The 13,920-nt window shown below is 42.5% G+C and overlaps 1 protein-coding gene across 1 annotated transcript in view; it reads right to left on the reverse strand.

Annotated features, from left to right (window-relative positions):
• The window catches only part of LOC127925203 (anoctamin-1-like), a gene marked incomplete at both ends in the record, with an annotated part of 103,149 nt that overhangs the window by 8,247 nt on the left and 80,982 nt on the right, over positions 1-13,920 (reverse strand). The window contains 2 exons of the mRNA XM_052510090.1: positions 1,005-1,116; positions 8,313-8,514. Of these exons, the coding sequence (XP_052366050.1) occupies positions 1,005-1,116; positions 8,313-8,514 (314 nt within the window). The remainder of the gene's footprint in view (positions 1-1,004; positions 1,117-8,312; positions 8,515-13,920) is intronic.

Raw genomic sequence — 13,920 nt, forward strand, 5'->3', positions numbered from 1 at the left:
TAACCCCTAACCCAGTGTCATTCATCTCTCCACATGTTAACCCCTAACCCTAACCCCTAACCCTAACCCCTAAACCCTAACCCAGTGTCATTAATCTCTCCACATGTTAACCCCTAACCCCTAACCCCTAACCCTAACCCCTAACCCCTAACCCCTAACCCTAACCCCTAACCCTAACCCCTAACCCCTAACCCAGTGTCATTAATCTCCCCACATGTTAACCCCTAACCCCTAACCCAGTGTCATTCATCTCTCCACATGTTAACCCCTAACCCTAACCCCTAACCCTAACCCCTAACCCCTAACCCAGTGTCATTCATCTCTCCACATGTTAACCCCTAACCCTAACCCCTAACCCCTAACCCTAACCCCTAACCCCTAACCCAGTGTCATTCATCTCTCCACATGTTAACCCCTAACCCCTAACCCTAACCCCTAACCCCTAACCCTAACCCCTAACCCCTAACCCAGTGTCATTCATCTCTCCACATGTTAACCCCTAACCCTAATCCCTAACCCCTAACCCCTAACCCAGTGTCATTCATCTCTCCACATGTTAACCCCTAACCCCAACCCCTAACCCCTAACCTAGTGTCATTAATCTCTCCACATGTTAACCCCTAACCCCTAACCCTAACCCCTAACCCCTAACCCAGTGTCATTAATCTCTCCACATGTTAACCCCTAACCCCTAACCCCTAACCCTAACCCCTAACCCCTAACCCCTAACCCTAACCCCTAACCCTAACCCCTAACCCCTAACCCAGTGTCATTAATCTCTCCACATGTTAACCCCTAACCCCTAACCCAGTGTCATTCATCTCTCCACATGTTAACCCCTAACCCTAACCCCTAACCCTAACCCCTAACCCCTAACCCAGTGTCATTCATCTCTCCACATGTTAACCCCTAACCCTAACCCCTAACCCTAACCCCTAACCCCTAACCCAGTGTCATTAATCTCTCCACATAACCCCACGTATACATGTGTGTCTGTGTCGTACCGTCCCTTAAAGAAAGCTACATAGAAGATGGGGGCGTAGGCATTCATGAACTTCAGTAGGAAAGCCTTCAGAATCAGATGCTGCTCAAAGTTACTCTCTGTCCTTGGAATCTCTGGGAGAGGAGAGAGGGGGAATGGAGAGAAGAGGGATGAATAGAGGTGAAGAGAGAGGGATGGGAGAGGGGAGAGGAAGAGAGAGGTGATGGGAGAGAGGAGAGGAAAGAGTGATGGGAGAGAGTGATGGGGAGAGTGATGGGAGAGAGTGATGGGAGAGAGTGATGGGAAAGAGGAGAGAGTGATGGGAAAGAGGAAGAGTGATGGGAGAGAGGAGAGAGTGATGGGAGAGAGGAGAGAGTGATGGGAGAGAGGAGAGAGTGATGGGAGAGAGTGATGGGAGAGAGGAGAGAGAGATGTCTTATTCAGGAGACCATATGAAAAAGTATTTGAGAAATCTGACGTAGCACTCAGGACACAAACACTTAATAATCTGAATGTAGAGGTGTGTTACCCAGCTACAACACTTAATAATCTGAATGTAGAGGTGTGTGTTACCCAGCTACAACACTTAATAATCTGAATGTAGAGGTGTGTTACCCAGCTACAACACTTAATAATCTGAATGTAGAGGTGTGTGTTACCCAGCTACAACACTTAATAATCTGAATGTAGAGGTGTGTGTTACCCAGCTACAACACTTAATAATCTGAATGTAGAGTGTGTGTTACCCAGATCTGAATGTGTTACCCAGCTACAACACTTAATAATCTGAATGTAGAGGTGTGTTACCCAGCTACAACACTAATAATCTGAATGTAGAGGTGTGTTAACCAGCTACAACACTTAATAATCTGAATGTAGAGGTGTGTGTTACCCAGCTACAACACTTAATAATCTGAATGTAGAGGTGTGTTACCCAGCTACAACACTTAATAATCTGAATGTAGAGGTGTGTGTTACCCAGCTACAACACTTAATAATCTGAATGTAGAGGTGTGTGTTACCCAGCTACAACACTTAATAATCTGAATGTAGAGGTGTGTTACCCAGCTACAACACTTAATAATCTGAATGTAGAGGTGTGTTACCCAGCTACAACACTTAATAATCTGAATGTAGAGGTGTGTTACCCAGCTACAACACTTAATAATCTGAATGTAGAGGTGTGTGTTACCCAGCTACAACACTTAATAATCTGAATGTAGAGGTGTGTGTTACCCAGCTACAACACTTAATAATCTGAATGTAGAGGTGTGTGTTACCCAGCTACAACACTTAATAATCTGAATGTAGAGGTGTGTGTTACCCAGCTACAACACTTAATAATCTGAATGTAGAGGTGTGTTACCCAGCTACAACACTTAATAATCTGAATGTAGAGGTGTGTGTTACCCAGCTACAACACTTAATCATCTGAATGTAGATGTGTGTTACCCAGCTACAACACTTAATCATCTGAATGTAGATGTGTGTTACCCAGCTACAACACTTAATAATCTGAATGTAGAGGTGTGTTACCCAGCTACAACACTAATAATCTGAATGTAGAGGTGTGTTAACCAGCTACAACACTTAATAATCTGAATGTAGAGGTGTGTGTTACCCAGCTACAACACTTAATAATCTGAATGTAGAGGTGTGTGTTACCCAGCTACAACACTTAATAATCTGAATGTAGAGGTGTGTGTTACCCAGCTACAACACTTAATAATCTGAATGTAGAGGTGTGTGTTACCCAGCTACAACACTTAATAATCTGAATGTAGAGGTGTGTTACCCAGCTACAACACTTAATAATCTGAATGTAGAGGTGTGTGTTACCCAGCTACAACACTTAATAATCTGAATGTAGATGTGTGTTACCCAGCTACAACACTTAATAATCTGAATGTAGAGGTGTGTTACCCAGCTACAACACTTAATAATCTGAATGTAGAGGTGTGTTACCCAGCTACAACACTTAATAATCTGAATGTAGAGGTGTGTTACCCAGCTACAACACTTAATAATCTGAATGTAGAGGTGTGTTACCCAGCTACAACACTTAATAATCTGAATGTAGAGGTGTGTTACCCAGCTACAACACTTAATAATCTGAATGTAGAGGTGTGTGTTACCCAGCTACAACACTTAATAATCTGAATGTAGAGGTGTGTGTTACCCAGCTACAACACTTAATAATCTGAATGTAGAAGTGTGTTACCCAGCTACAACACTTAATAATCTGAATGTAGAGGTGTGTTACCCAGCTACAACACTTAATAATCTGAATGTAGAGTGTGTGTTACCCAGCTACAACACTTAATAATCTGAATATAGAGGTGTGTGTTACCCAGCTACAACACTTAATAATCTAAATGTAGAGGTGTGTGTTACCCAGCTACAACACTTAATAATCTGAATGTAGAGGTGTGTGTTACCCAGCTACAACACTTAATAATCTGAATGTAGAGGTGTGTTACCCAGCTACAACACTTAATAATCTGAATGTAGAAGTGTGTTACCCAGCTACAACACTTAATAATCTGAATGTAGATGTGTGTTACCCAGCTACAACACTTAATAATCTGAATGTAGAGGTGTGTTACCCAGCTACAACACTTAATAATCTGAATGTAGAGGTGTGTTACCCAGCTACAACACTTAATAATCTGAATGTAGAAGTGTGTTACCCAGCTACAACACTTAATAATCTGAATGTAGAGTGTGTTACCCAGCTACAACACTTAATAATCTGAATGTAGAGGTGTGTTACCCAGCTACAACACTTAATAATCTGAATGTAGAGGTGTGTGTTACCCAGCTACAACACTTAATAATCTGAATGTAGAGGTGTGTGTTACCCAGCTACAACACTTAATAATCTGAATGTAGAAGTGTGTTACCCAGCTACAACACTTAATAATCTGAATGTAGAGGTGTGTTACCCAGCTACAACACTTAATAATCTGAATGTAGAGGTGTGTTACCCAGCTACAACACTTAATAATCTGAATATAGAGGTGTGTGTTACCCAGCTACAACACTTAATAATCTGAATGTAGAGGTGTGTTACCCAGCTACAACACTTAATAATCTGAATGTAGAAGTGTGTTACCCAGCTACAACACTTAATAATCTGAATGTAGAGGTGTGTTACCCAGCTACAACACTTAATAATCTGAATGTAGAGGTGTGTTACCCAGCTACAACACTTAATAATCTGAATGTAGAGGTGTGTTACCCAGCTACAACACTTAATAATCTGAATGTAGAGGTGTGTGTTACCCAGCTACAACACTTAATAATCTGAATGTAGAGGTGTGTGTTACCCAGCTACAACACTTAATAATCTGAATGTAGAGGTGTGTGTTACCCAGCTACAACACTTAATAATCTGAATGTAGAGGTGTGTTACCCAGCTACAACACTTAATAATCTGAATGTAGAGGTGTGTGTTACCCAGCTACAACACTTAATCATCTGAATGTAGATGTGTGTTACCCAGCTACAACACTTAATAATCTGAATGTAGAGGTGTGTTACCCAGCTACAACACTAATAATCTGAATGTAGAGGTGTGTTAACCAGCTACAACACTTAATAATCTGAATGTAGAGGTGTGTTACCCAGCTACAACACTTAATAATCTGAATGTAGAGGTGTGTTACCCAGCTACAACACTTAATAATCTGAATGTAGAGGTGTGTGTTACCCAGCTACAACACTTAATAATCTGAATGTAGAGGTGAATGTAGAGGTGTGTGTTACCCAGCTACAACACTTAATAATCTGAATGTAGAGGTGTGTTACCCAGCTACAACACTTAATAATCTGAATGTAGAAGTGTGTTACCCAGCTACAACACTTAATAATCTGAATGTAGAGGTGTGTTACCCAGCTACAACACTTAATAATCTGAATGTAGAGGTGTGTTACCCAGCTACAACACTTAATAATCTGAATGTAGAGGTGTGTTACCCAGCTACAACACTTAATAATCTGAATGTAGAAGTGTGTTACCCAGCTACAACACTTAATAATCTGAATGTAGAGGTGTGTTACCCAGCTACAACACTTAATAATCTGAATGTAGAGGTGTGTTACCCAGCTACAACACTTAATAATCTGAATGTAGAGGTGTGTGTTACCCAGCTACAACACTTAATAATCTGAATGTAGAGGTGTGTGTTACCCAGCTACAACACTTAATAATCTGAATGTAGAAGTGTGTTACCCAGCTACAACACTTAATAATCTGAATGTAGAGGTGTGTTACCCAGCTACAACACTTAATAATCTGAATGTAGAGGTGTGTTACCCAGCTACAACACTTAATAATCTGAATATAGAGGTGTGTGTTACCCAGCTACAACACTTAATAATCTAAATGTAGAGTGTGTGTTACCCAGCTACAACACTTAATAATCTGAATGTAGGGTGTGTGTTACCCAGCTACAACACTTAATAATCTGAATGTAGAGGTGTTTTACCCAGCTACAACACTTAATAATCTGAATGTAGAGGTGTGTGTTACCCAGCTACAACACTTAATAATCTGAATGTAGAGGTGTGTGTTACCCAGCTACAACACTTAATAATCTGAATGTAGCGGTGTGTGTTACCCAGCTACAACACTTAATAATCTGAATGTAGAGGTGTGTTACCCAGCTACAACACTTAATAATCTGAATGTAGAGGTGTGTTACCCAGCTACAACACTTAATCATCTGAATGTAGAGGTGTGTGTTACCCAGCTACAACACTAATAATCTGAATGTAGAGGTGTGTTACCCAGCTACAACACTAATAATCTGAATGTAGCGGGTGTGTTAACCAGCTACAACACTTAATAATCTGAATGTAGAGGTGTGTTACCCAGCTACAACACTTAATAATCTGAATGTAGAGGTGTGTTACCCAGCTACAACACTAATAATCTGAATGTAGAGGTGTGTTAACCAGCTACAACACTTAATAATCTGAATGTAGAGGTGTGTGTTACCCAGCTACAACACTTAATAATCTGAATGTAGAGGTGTGTTACCCAGCTACAACACTTAATAATCTGAATGTAGAGGTGTGTTACCCAGCTACAACACTTAATAATCTGAATGTAGATGTGTGTTACCCAGCTACAACACTTAATAATCTGAATGTAGAGGTGTGTTACCCAGCTACAACACTTAATAATCTGAATGTAGAGGTGTGTTACCCAGCTACAACACTTAATAATCTGAATGTAGAGGTGTGTTACCCAGCTACAACACTAACTGAATGTAGAGGTGTGTTACCCAGCTACAACACTTAATAATCTGAATGTAGAAGTGTGTTACCCAGCTACAACACTTAATAATCTGAATGTAGAGTGTGTGTTACCCAGCTACAACACTTAATAATCTGAATGTAGAGGTGTGTTACCCAGCTACAACACTAATAATCTGAATGTAGAGGTGTGTTAACCAGCTACAACACTTAATAATCTGAATGTAGAGGTGTGTGTTACCCAGCTACAACACTTAATAATCTGAATGTAGAGGTGTGTGTTACCCAGCTACAACACTTAATAATCTGAATGTAGAGGTGTGTTACCCAGCTACAACACTTAATAATCTGAATGTAGAGGTGTGTTACCCAGCTACAACACTTAATAATCTGAATGTAGAGTGTGTGTTACCCAGCTACAACACTTAATAATCTGAATATAGAGGTGTGTGTTACCCAGCTACAACACTTAATAATCTAAATGTAGAGGTGTGTTACCCAGCTACAACACTTAATAATCTGAATGTAGGGGTGAATGTAGAGGTGTGTGTTACCCAGCTACAACACTTAATAATCTGAATGTAGAGTGTGTGTTACCCAGCTACAACACTTAATAATCTGAATGTAGAGGTGTGTGTTACCCAGCTACAACACTTAATAATCTGAATGTAGAGGTGTGTGTTACCCAGCTACAACACTTAATAATCTGAATGTAGAGGTGTGTGTTACCCAGCTACAACACTGAATAATCTAATAATCTGAATGTAGAGGTGTGTTACCCAGCTACAACACTAATAATCTGAATGTAGAGGTGTGTTAACCAGCTACAACACTTAATAATCTGAATGTAGAGGTGTGTTACCCAGCTACAACACTTAATAATCTGAATGTAGAGGTGTGTTACCCAGCTACAACACTTAATAATCTGAATGTAGAGGTGTGTGTTACCCAGCTACAACACTTAATAATCTGAATGTAGAGGTGTGTGTTACCCAGCTACAACACTTAATAATCTGAATGTAGAGGTGTGTTACCCAGCTACAACACTTAATAATCTGAATGTAGAGGTGTGTTACCCAGCTACAACACTTAATAATCTGAATGTAGAGGTGTGTGTTACCCAGCTACAACACTTAATAATCTGAATGTAGAGGTGTGTGTTACCCAGCTACAACACTTAATAATCTGAATGTAGAGGTGTGTTACCCAGCTACAACACTTAATAATCTGAATGTAGAGGTGTGTTACCCAGCTACAACACTTAATAATCTGAATGTAGAGGTGTGTTACCCAGCTACAACACTTAATAATCTGAATATAGAGGTGTGTGTTACCCAGCTACAACACTTAATAATCTGAATGTAGAGGTGTGTGTTACCAAGCTACAACACTTAATAATCTGAATATAGAGGTGTGTTACCCAGCTACAACACTTAATAATCTGAATGTAGAGGTGTGTTACCCAGCTACAACACTTAATAATCTGAATGTAGAGGTGTGTTACCCAGCTACAACACTTAATAATCTGAATGTAGAGGTGTGTGTTACCCAGCTACAACACTTAATAATCTGAATGTAGAGGTGTGTGTTACCCAGCTACAACACTTAATAATCTGAATGTAGAGGTGTGTGTTACCCAGCTACAACACTTAATAATCTGAATGTAGCGGTGTGTGTTACCCAGCTACAACACTTAATAATCTGAATGTAGAAGTGTGTTACCCAGCTACAACACTTAATAATCTGAATGTAGAGGTGTGTGTTACCCAGCTACAACACTTAATAATCTGAATGTAGAGGTGTGTTACCCAGCTACAACACTTAATAATCTGAATGTAGAGGTGTGTGTTACCCAGCTACAACACTTAATAATCTGAATGTAGAGGTGTGTGTTACCCAGCTACAACACTTAATAATCTGAATGTAGAGGTGTGTGTTACCCAGCTACAACACTTAATAATCTGAATGTAGAGGTGTGTGTTACCCAGCTACAACACTTAATAATCTGAATGTAGAGGTGTGTTACCCAGCTACAACACTTAATAATCTGAATGTAGAAGTGTGTTACCCAGCTCAGTGAGCCAGACGGCCACAGCTCCGTAGATCTCATCCAGTATCAGAATGACCACCAGGTTGATGATGACAGCGGTTGCCGTGACGGTGACACGCACGTTAGACTTGGTCTCCGGGTCAGGTGACATCGCCATTAGAGCGGAAACGACGATACGATACACGATCACACCGAAAACCGCAGAGAACGTCAGCGCAAACTAGGGCAGAGAGACATTACTGTGTTAGTCCAAACTAGGGCAGAGAGACATTACTGTGTTAGTCCAAACTAGGGCAGAGAGACATTACTGTGTTAGTCCAAACTAGGGCAGAGAGACATTACTGTGTTAGTCCAAACTAGGGCAGAGAGACATTACTGTGTTAGTCCAAACTAGGACAGAGAGACATTACTGTGTTAGTCCAAACTAGGACAGAGAGACATTACTGTGTTAGTCCAAACTAGGACAGAGAGACATTACTGTGTTAGTCCAAACTAGGACAGAGAGACATTACTGTGTTAGTCCAAACTAGGGCAGAGAGACATTACTGTGTTAGTCCAAACTAGGACAGAGAGACATTACTGTGTTAGTCCAAACTAGGGCAGAGAGACATTACTGTGTTAGTCCAAACTAGGGCAGAGAGACATTACTGTGTTAGTCCAAACTAGGACAGAGAGACATTACTGTGTTAGTCCAAACTAGGGCAGAGAGACATTACTGTGTTAGTCCAAACTAGGACAGAGAGACATTACTGTGTTAGTCCAAACTAGGGCAGAGAGACATTACTGTGTTAGTCCAAACTAGGACAGGGAGACATTACTGTATTAGTCCCTCAGTCCAAACTAGGACAGAGAGACATTACTGTATTAGTCCCTCAGCCCAAACTAGGACAGGGAGACATTACTGTGTTAGTCCAAACTAGGACAGAGAGACATTACTGTATTAGTCCCTCAGCCCAAACTAGGACAGGGAGACATTACTGTGTTAGTCCAAACTAGGACAGAGAGACATTACTGTATTAGTCCCTCAGCCCAAACTAGGACAGGGAGACATTACTGTGTTAGTCCAAACTAGGACAGAGAGACATTACTGTGTTAGTCCCTCAGTCAAAACTAGGACAGAGAGACATTACTGTATTAGTCCCTCAGCCCAAACTAGGACAGGGAGACATTACTGTGTTAGTCCAAACTAGGACAGAGAGACATTACTGTGTTAGTCCCTCAGCCCAAACTAGGACAGAGAGACATTACTGTATTAGTCCCTCAGCCCAAACTAGGACAGAGAGACATTACTGTATTAGTCCCTCAGCCCAAACTAGGACAGAGAGACATGACTGTATTAGTCCCTCAGCCCAAACAGGACAGAGAGACATTACTGTATTAGTCCCTCAGCCCAAACTAGGACAGAGAGACATGACTGTATTAGTCCCTCAGCCCAAACTAGGACAGAGAGACATGACTGTATTAGTCCCTCAGCCCAAACTAGGACAGAGAGACATTACTGTATTAGTCCCTCAGCCCAAACTAGGGCAGAGAGACATTACTGTATTAGTCCCTCAGCCCAAACTAGGACAGAGAGACATTACTGTATTAGTCCCTCAGCCCAAACTAGGACAGAGACATTACTGTATTAGTCCCTCAGCCCAAACTAGGACAGAGACATTACTGTATTAGTCCCTCAGCCCAAACTAGGACAGAGAGACATGACTGTATTAGTCCCTCAGCCCAAACTAGGACAGAGCGACATTACTGTATTAGTCCCTCAGTCCAAACTAGGACAGAGAGACATTACTGTGTTAGTCCCTCAGCCCAAACTAGGAGAGAGACATTACTGTATTAGTCCCTCAGCCCAAACTAGGACAGAGACATTACTGTATTAGTCCCTCAGCCCAAACTAGGACAGAGACATTACTGTATTAGTCCCTCAGCCCAAACTAGGACAGAGACATTACTGTATTAGTCCCTCAGCCCAAACTAGGACAGAGAGACATTACTGTATTAGTCCCTCAGCCCAAACTAGGGCAGAGAGACATTACTGTATTAGTCCCTCAGCCCAAACTAGGACAGGAGACATTACTGTGTTAGTCCCTCAGCCCAAACTAGGACAGAGAGACATTACTGTGTTAGTCCCTCAGCCCAAACTAGGACAGAGAGACATGACTGTATTAGTCCCTCAGCCCAAACTAGGACAGACATTACTGTATTAGTACCTCAGACCAAACTAGGACAGAGAGACATTACTGTATTGGTCCCTCAGCCCAAACTAGGACAGAGACATTACTGTGTTAGTCCCTCAGCCCAAACTAGGACAGAGACATTACTGTGTTAGTCCCTCAGCCCAAACTAGGACAGAGAGACATTACTGTGTTAGTCCCTCAGCCCAAACTAGGACAGGGAGACATTACTGTGTTAGTCCCTCAGCCCAAACTAGGACAGAGAGACATTACTGTATTAGTCCCTCAGCCCAAACTAGGATAGAGACATTACTGTGTTAGTCCCTCAGCCCAAACTAGGACAGAGAGACATTACTGTGTTAGTCCCTCAGCCCAAACTAGGACAGGGAGACATTACTGTATTAGTCCCTCAGCGCAAACTAGGACAGGGAGACATTACTGTATTAGTCCCTCAGCCCAAACTAGGACAGGGAGACATTACTGTGTTAGTCCAAACTAGGACAGGGAGACATTACTGTGTTAGTCCAAACTAGGACAGGGAGACATTACTGTGTTAGTCCAAACTAGGACAGGGAGACATTACTGTGTTAGTCCCTCAGCCCAAACTAGGACAGAGAGACATTACTGTATTAGTCCCTCAGCCCAAACTAGGACAGAGAGACATGACTGTATTAGTCCCTCAGCCCAAACTAGGACAGAGAGACATTACTGTATTAGTCCCTCAGCCCAAACTAGGGCAGAGAGACATTACTGTATTAGTCCCTCAGCCCAAACTAGGACAGAGAGACATTACTGTGTTAGTCCCTCAGCCCAAACTAGGACAGAGAGACATTACTGTATTAGTCCCTCAGCCCAAACTAGGACAGAGACATTACTGTGTTAGTCCCTCAGCCCAAACTAGGACAGAGACATTACTGTGTTAGTCCCTCAGCCCAAACTAGGACAGAGACATTACTGTATTAGTCCCTCAGCCCAAACTAGGACAGAGACATTACTGTATTAGTCCCTCAGCCCAAACTAGGACAGAGACATTACTGTATTAGTCCCTCAGCCCAAACTAGGACAGAGACATTACTGTGTTAGTCCCTCAGCCCAAACTAGGACAGAGACATTACTGTGTTAGTCCCTCAGCCCAAACTAGGACAGAGAGACATTACTGTATTAGTCCCTCAGCCCAAACTAGGACAGAGAGACATTACTGTATTAGTCCCTCAGCCCAAACTAGGACAGAGAGACATTACTGTATTAGTCCCTCAGCCCAAACTAGGACAGGGAGACATTACTGTGTTAGTCCCTCAGCCCAAACTAGGACAGGGAGACATTACTGTGTTAGTCCCTCAGCCCAAACTAGGACAGAGAGACATTACTGTATTAGTCCCTCAGCCCAAACTAGGACAGAGACATTACTGTATTAGTCCCTCAGCCCAAACTAGGACAGAGAGACATTACTGTATTAGTCCCTCAGCCCAAACTAGGACAGGGAGACATTACTGTGTTAGTCCCTCAGCCCAAACTAGGACAGAGAGACATTACTGTATTAGTCCCTCAGCCCAAACTAGGACAGGGAGACATTACTGTGTTAGTCCCTCAGCCCAAACTAGGACAGAGAGACATTACTGTATTAGTCCCTCAGCCCAAACTAGGACAGAGAGACATTACTGTATTAGTCCCTCAGCCCAAACTAGGACAGAGAGACATTACTGTATTAGTCCCTCAGCCCAAACTAGGACAGAGAGACATTACTGTGTTAGTCCCTCAGCCCAAACTAGGACAGAGAGACATTACTGTATTAGTCCCTCAGCCCAAACTAGGACAGAGACATTACTGTGTTAGTCCCTCAGCCCAAACTAGGACAGAGACATTACTGTGTTAGTCCCTCAGCCCAAACTAGGACAGAGACATTACTGTATTAGTCCCTCAGCCCAAACTAGGACAGAGACATTACTGTATTAGTCCCTCAGCCCAAACTAGGACAGAGAGACATTACTGTATTAGTCCCTCAGCCCAAACTAGGACAGAGAGACATTACTGTATTAGTCCCTCAGCCCAAACTAGGACAGGGAGACATTACTGTGTTAGTCCCTCAGCCCAAACTAGGACAGATAGACATTACTGTATTAGTCCCTCAGCCCAAACTAGGACAGAGACATTACTGTGTTAGTCCCTCAGCCCAAACTAGGACAGAGACATTACTGTATTAGTCCCTCAGCCCAAACTAGGACAGAGACATTTCTCTGTTAGTCCCCCAGCCCAAACTAGGACAGAGACATTACTGTGTTAGTCCCTCACCCCAAACTAGGACAGAGAGACATTACTGTATTAGTCCCTCAGCCCAAACTAGGACAGAGAGACATTACTGTATTAGTCCCTCAGCCCAAACTAGGACAGAGAGACATTACTGTATTAGTCCCTCAGCCCAAACTAGGACAGGGAGACATTACTGTGTTAGTCCCTCAGCCCAAACTAGGACAGGGAGACATTACTGTGTTAGTCCCTCAGCCCAAACTAGGACAGAGAGACATTACTGTATTAGTCCCTCAGCCCAAACTAGGACAGAGACATTACTGTATTAGTCCCTCAGCCCAAACTAGGACAGAGAGACATTACTGTATTAGTCCCTCAGCCCAAACTAGGACAGGGAGACATTACTGTGTTAGTCCCTCAGCCCAAACTAGGACAGAGAGACATTACTGTATTAGTCCCTCAGCCCAAACTAGGACAGGGAGACATTACTGTGTTAGTCCCTCAGCCCAAACTAGGACAGAGAGACATTACTGTATTAGTCCCTCAGCCCAAACTAGGACAGAGAGACATTACTGTATTAGTCCCTCAGCCCAAACTAGGACAGAGAGACATTACTGTATTAGTCCCTCAGCCCAAACTAGGACAGAGAGACATTACTGTGTTAGTCCCTCAGCCCAAACTAGGACAGAGAGACATTACTGTATTAGTCCCTCAGCCCAAACTAGGACAGAGACATTACTGTATTAGTCCCTCAGCCCAAACTAGGACAGAGACATTACTGTGTTAGTCCCTCAGCCCAAACTAGGACAGAGACATTACTGTATTAGTTCCTCAGCCCAAACTAGGACAGAGACATTACTGTATTAGTCCCTCAGCCCAAACTAGGACAGAGAGACATTACTGTATTAGTCCCTCAGCCCAAACTAGGACAGAGAGACATTACTGTATTAGTCCCTCAGCCCAAACTAGGACAGAGAGACATTACTGTATTAGTCCCTCAGCCCAAACTAGGACAGGGAGACATTACTGTGTTAGTCCCTCAGCCCAAACTAGGACAGGGAGACATTACTGTGTTAGTCCCTCAGCCCAAACTAGGACAGGGAGACATTACTGTGTTAGTCCCTCAGCCCAAACTAGGACAGAGAGACATTACTGTATTAGTCCCTCAGCCCAAACTAGGACAGGGAGACATTACTGTGTTAGTCCCTCAG

This window comes from Oncorhynchus keta, unplaced genomic scaffold (assembly GCF_023373465.1).
Source record: "Oncorhynchus keta strain PuntledgeMale-10-30-2019 unplaced genomic scaffold, Oket_V2 Un_contig_5276_pilon_pilon, whole genome shotgun sequence".
Classification (NCBI taxonomy): Eukaryota; Metazoa; Chordata; class Actinopteri; order Salmoniformes; family Salmonidae; genus Oncorhynchus; species Oncorhynchus keta.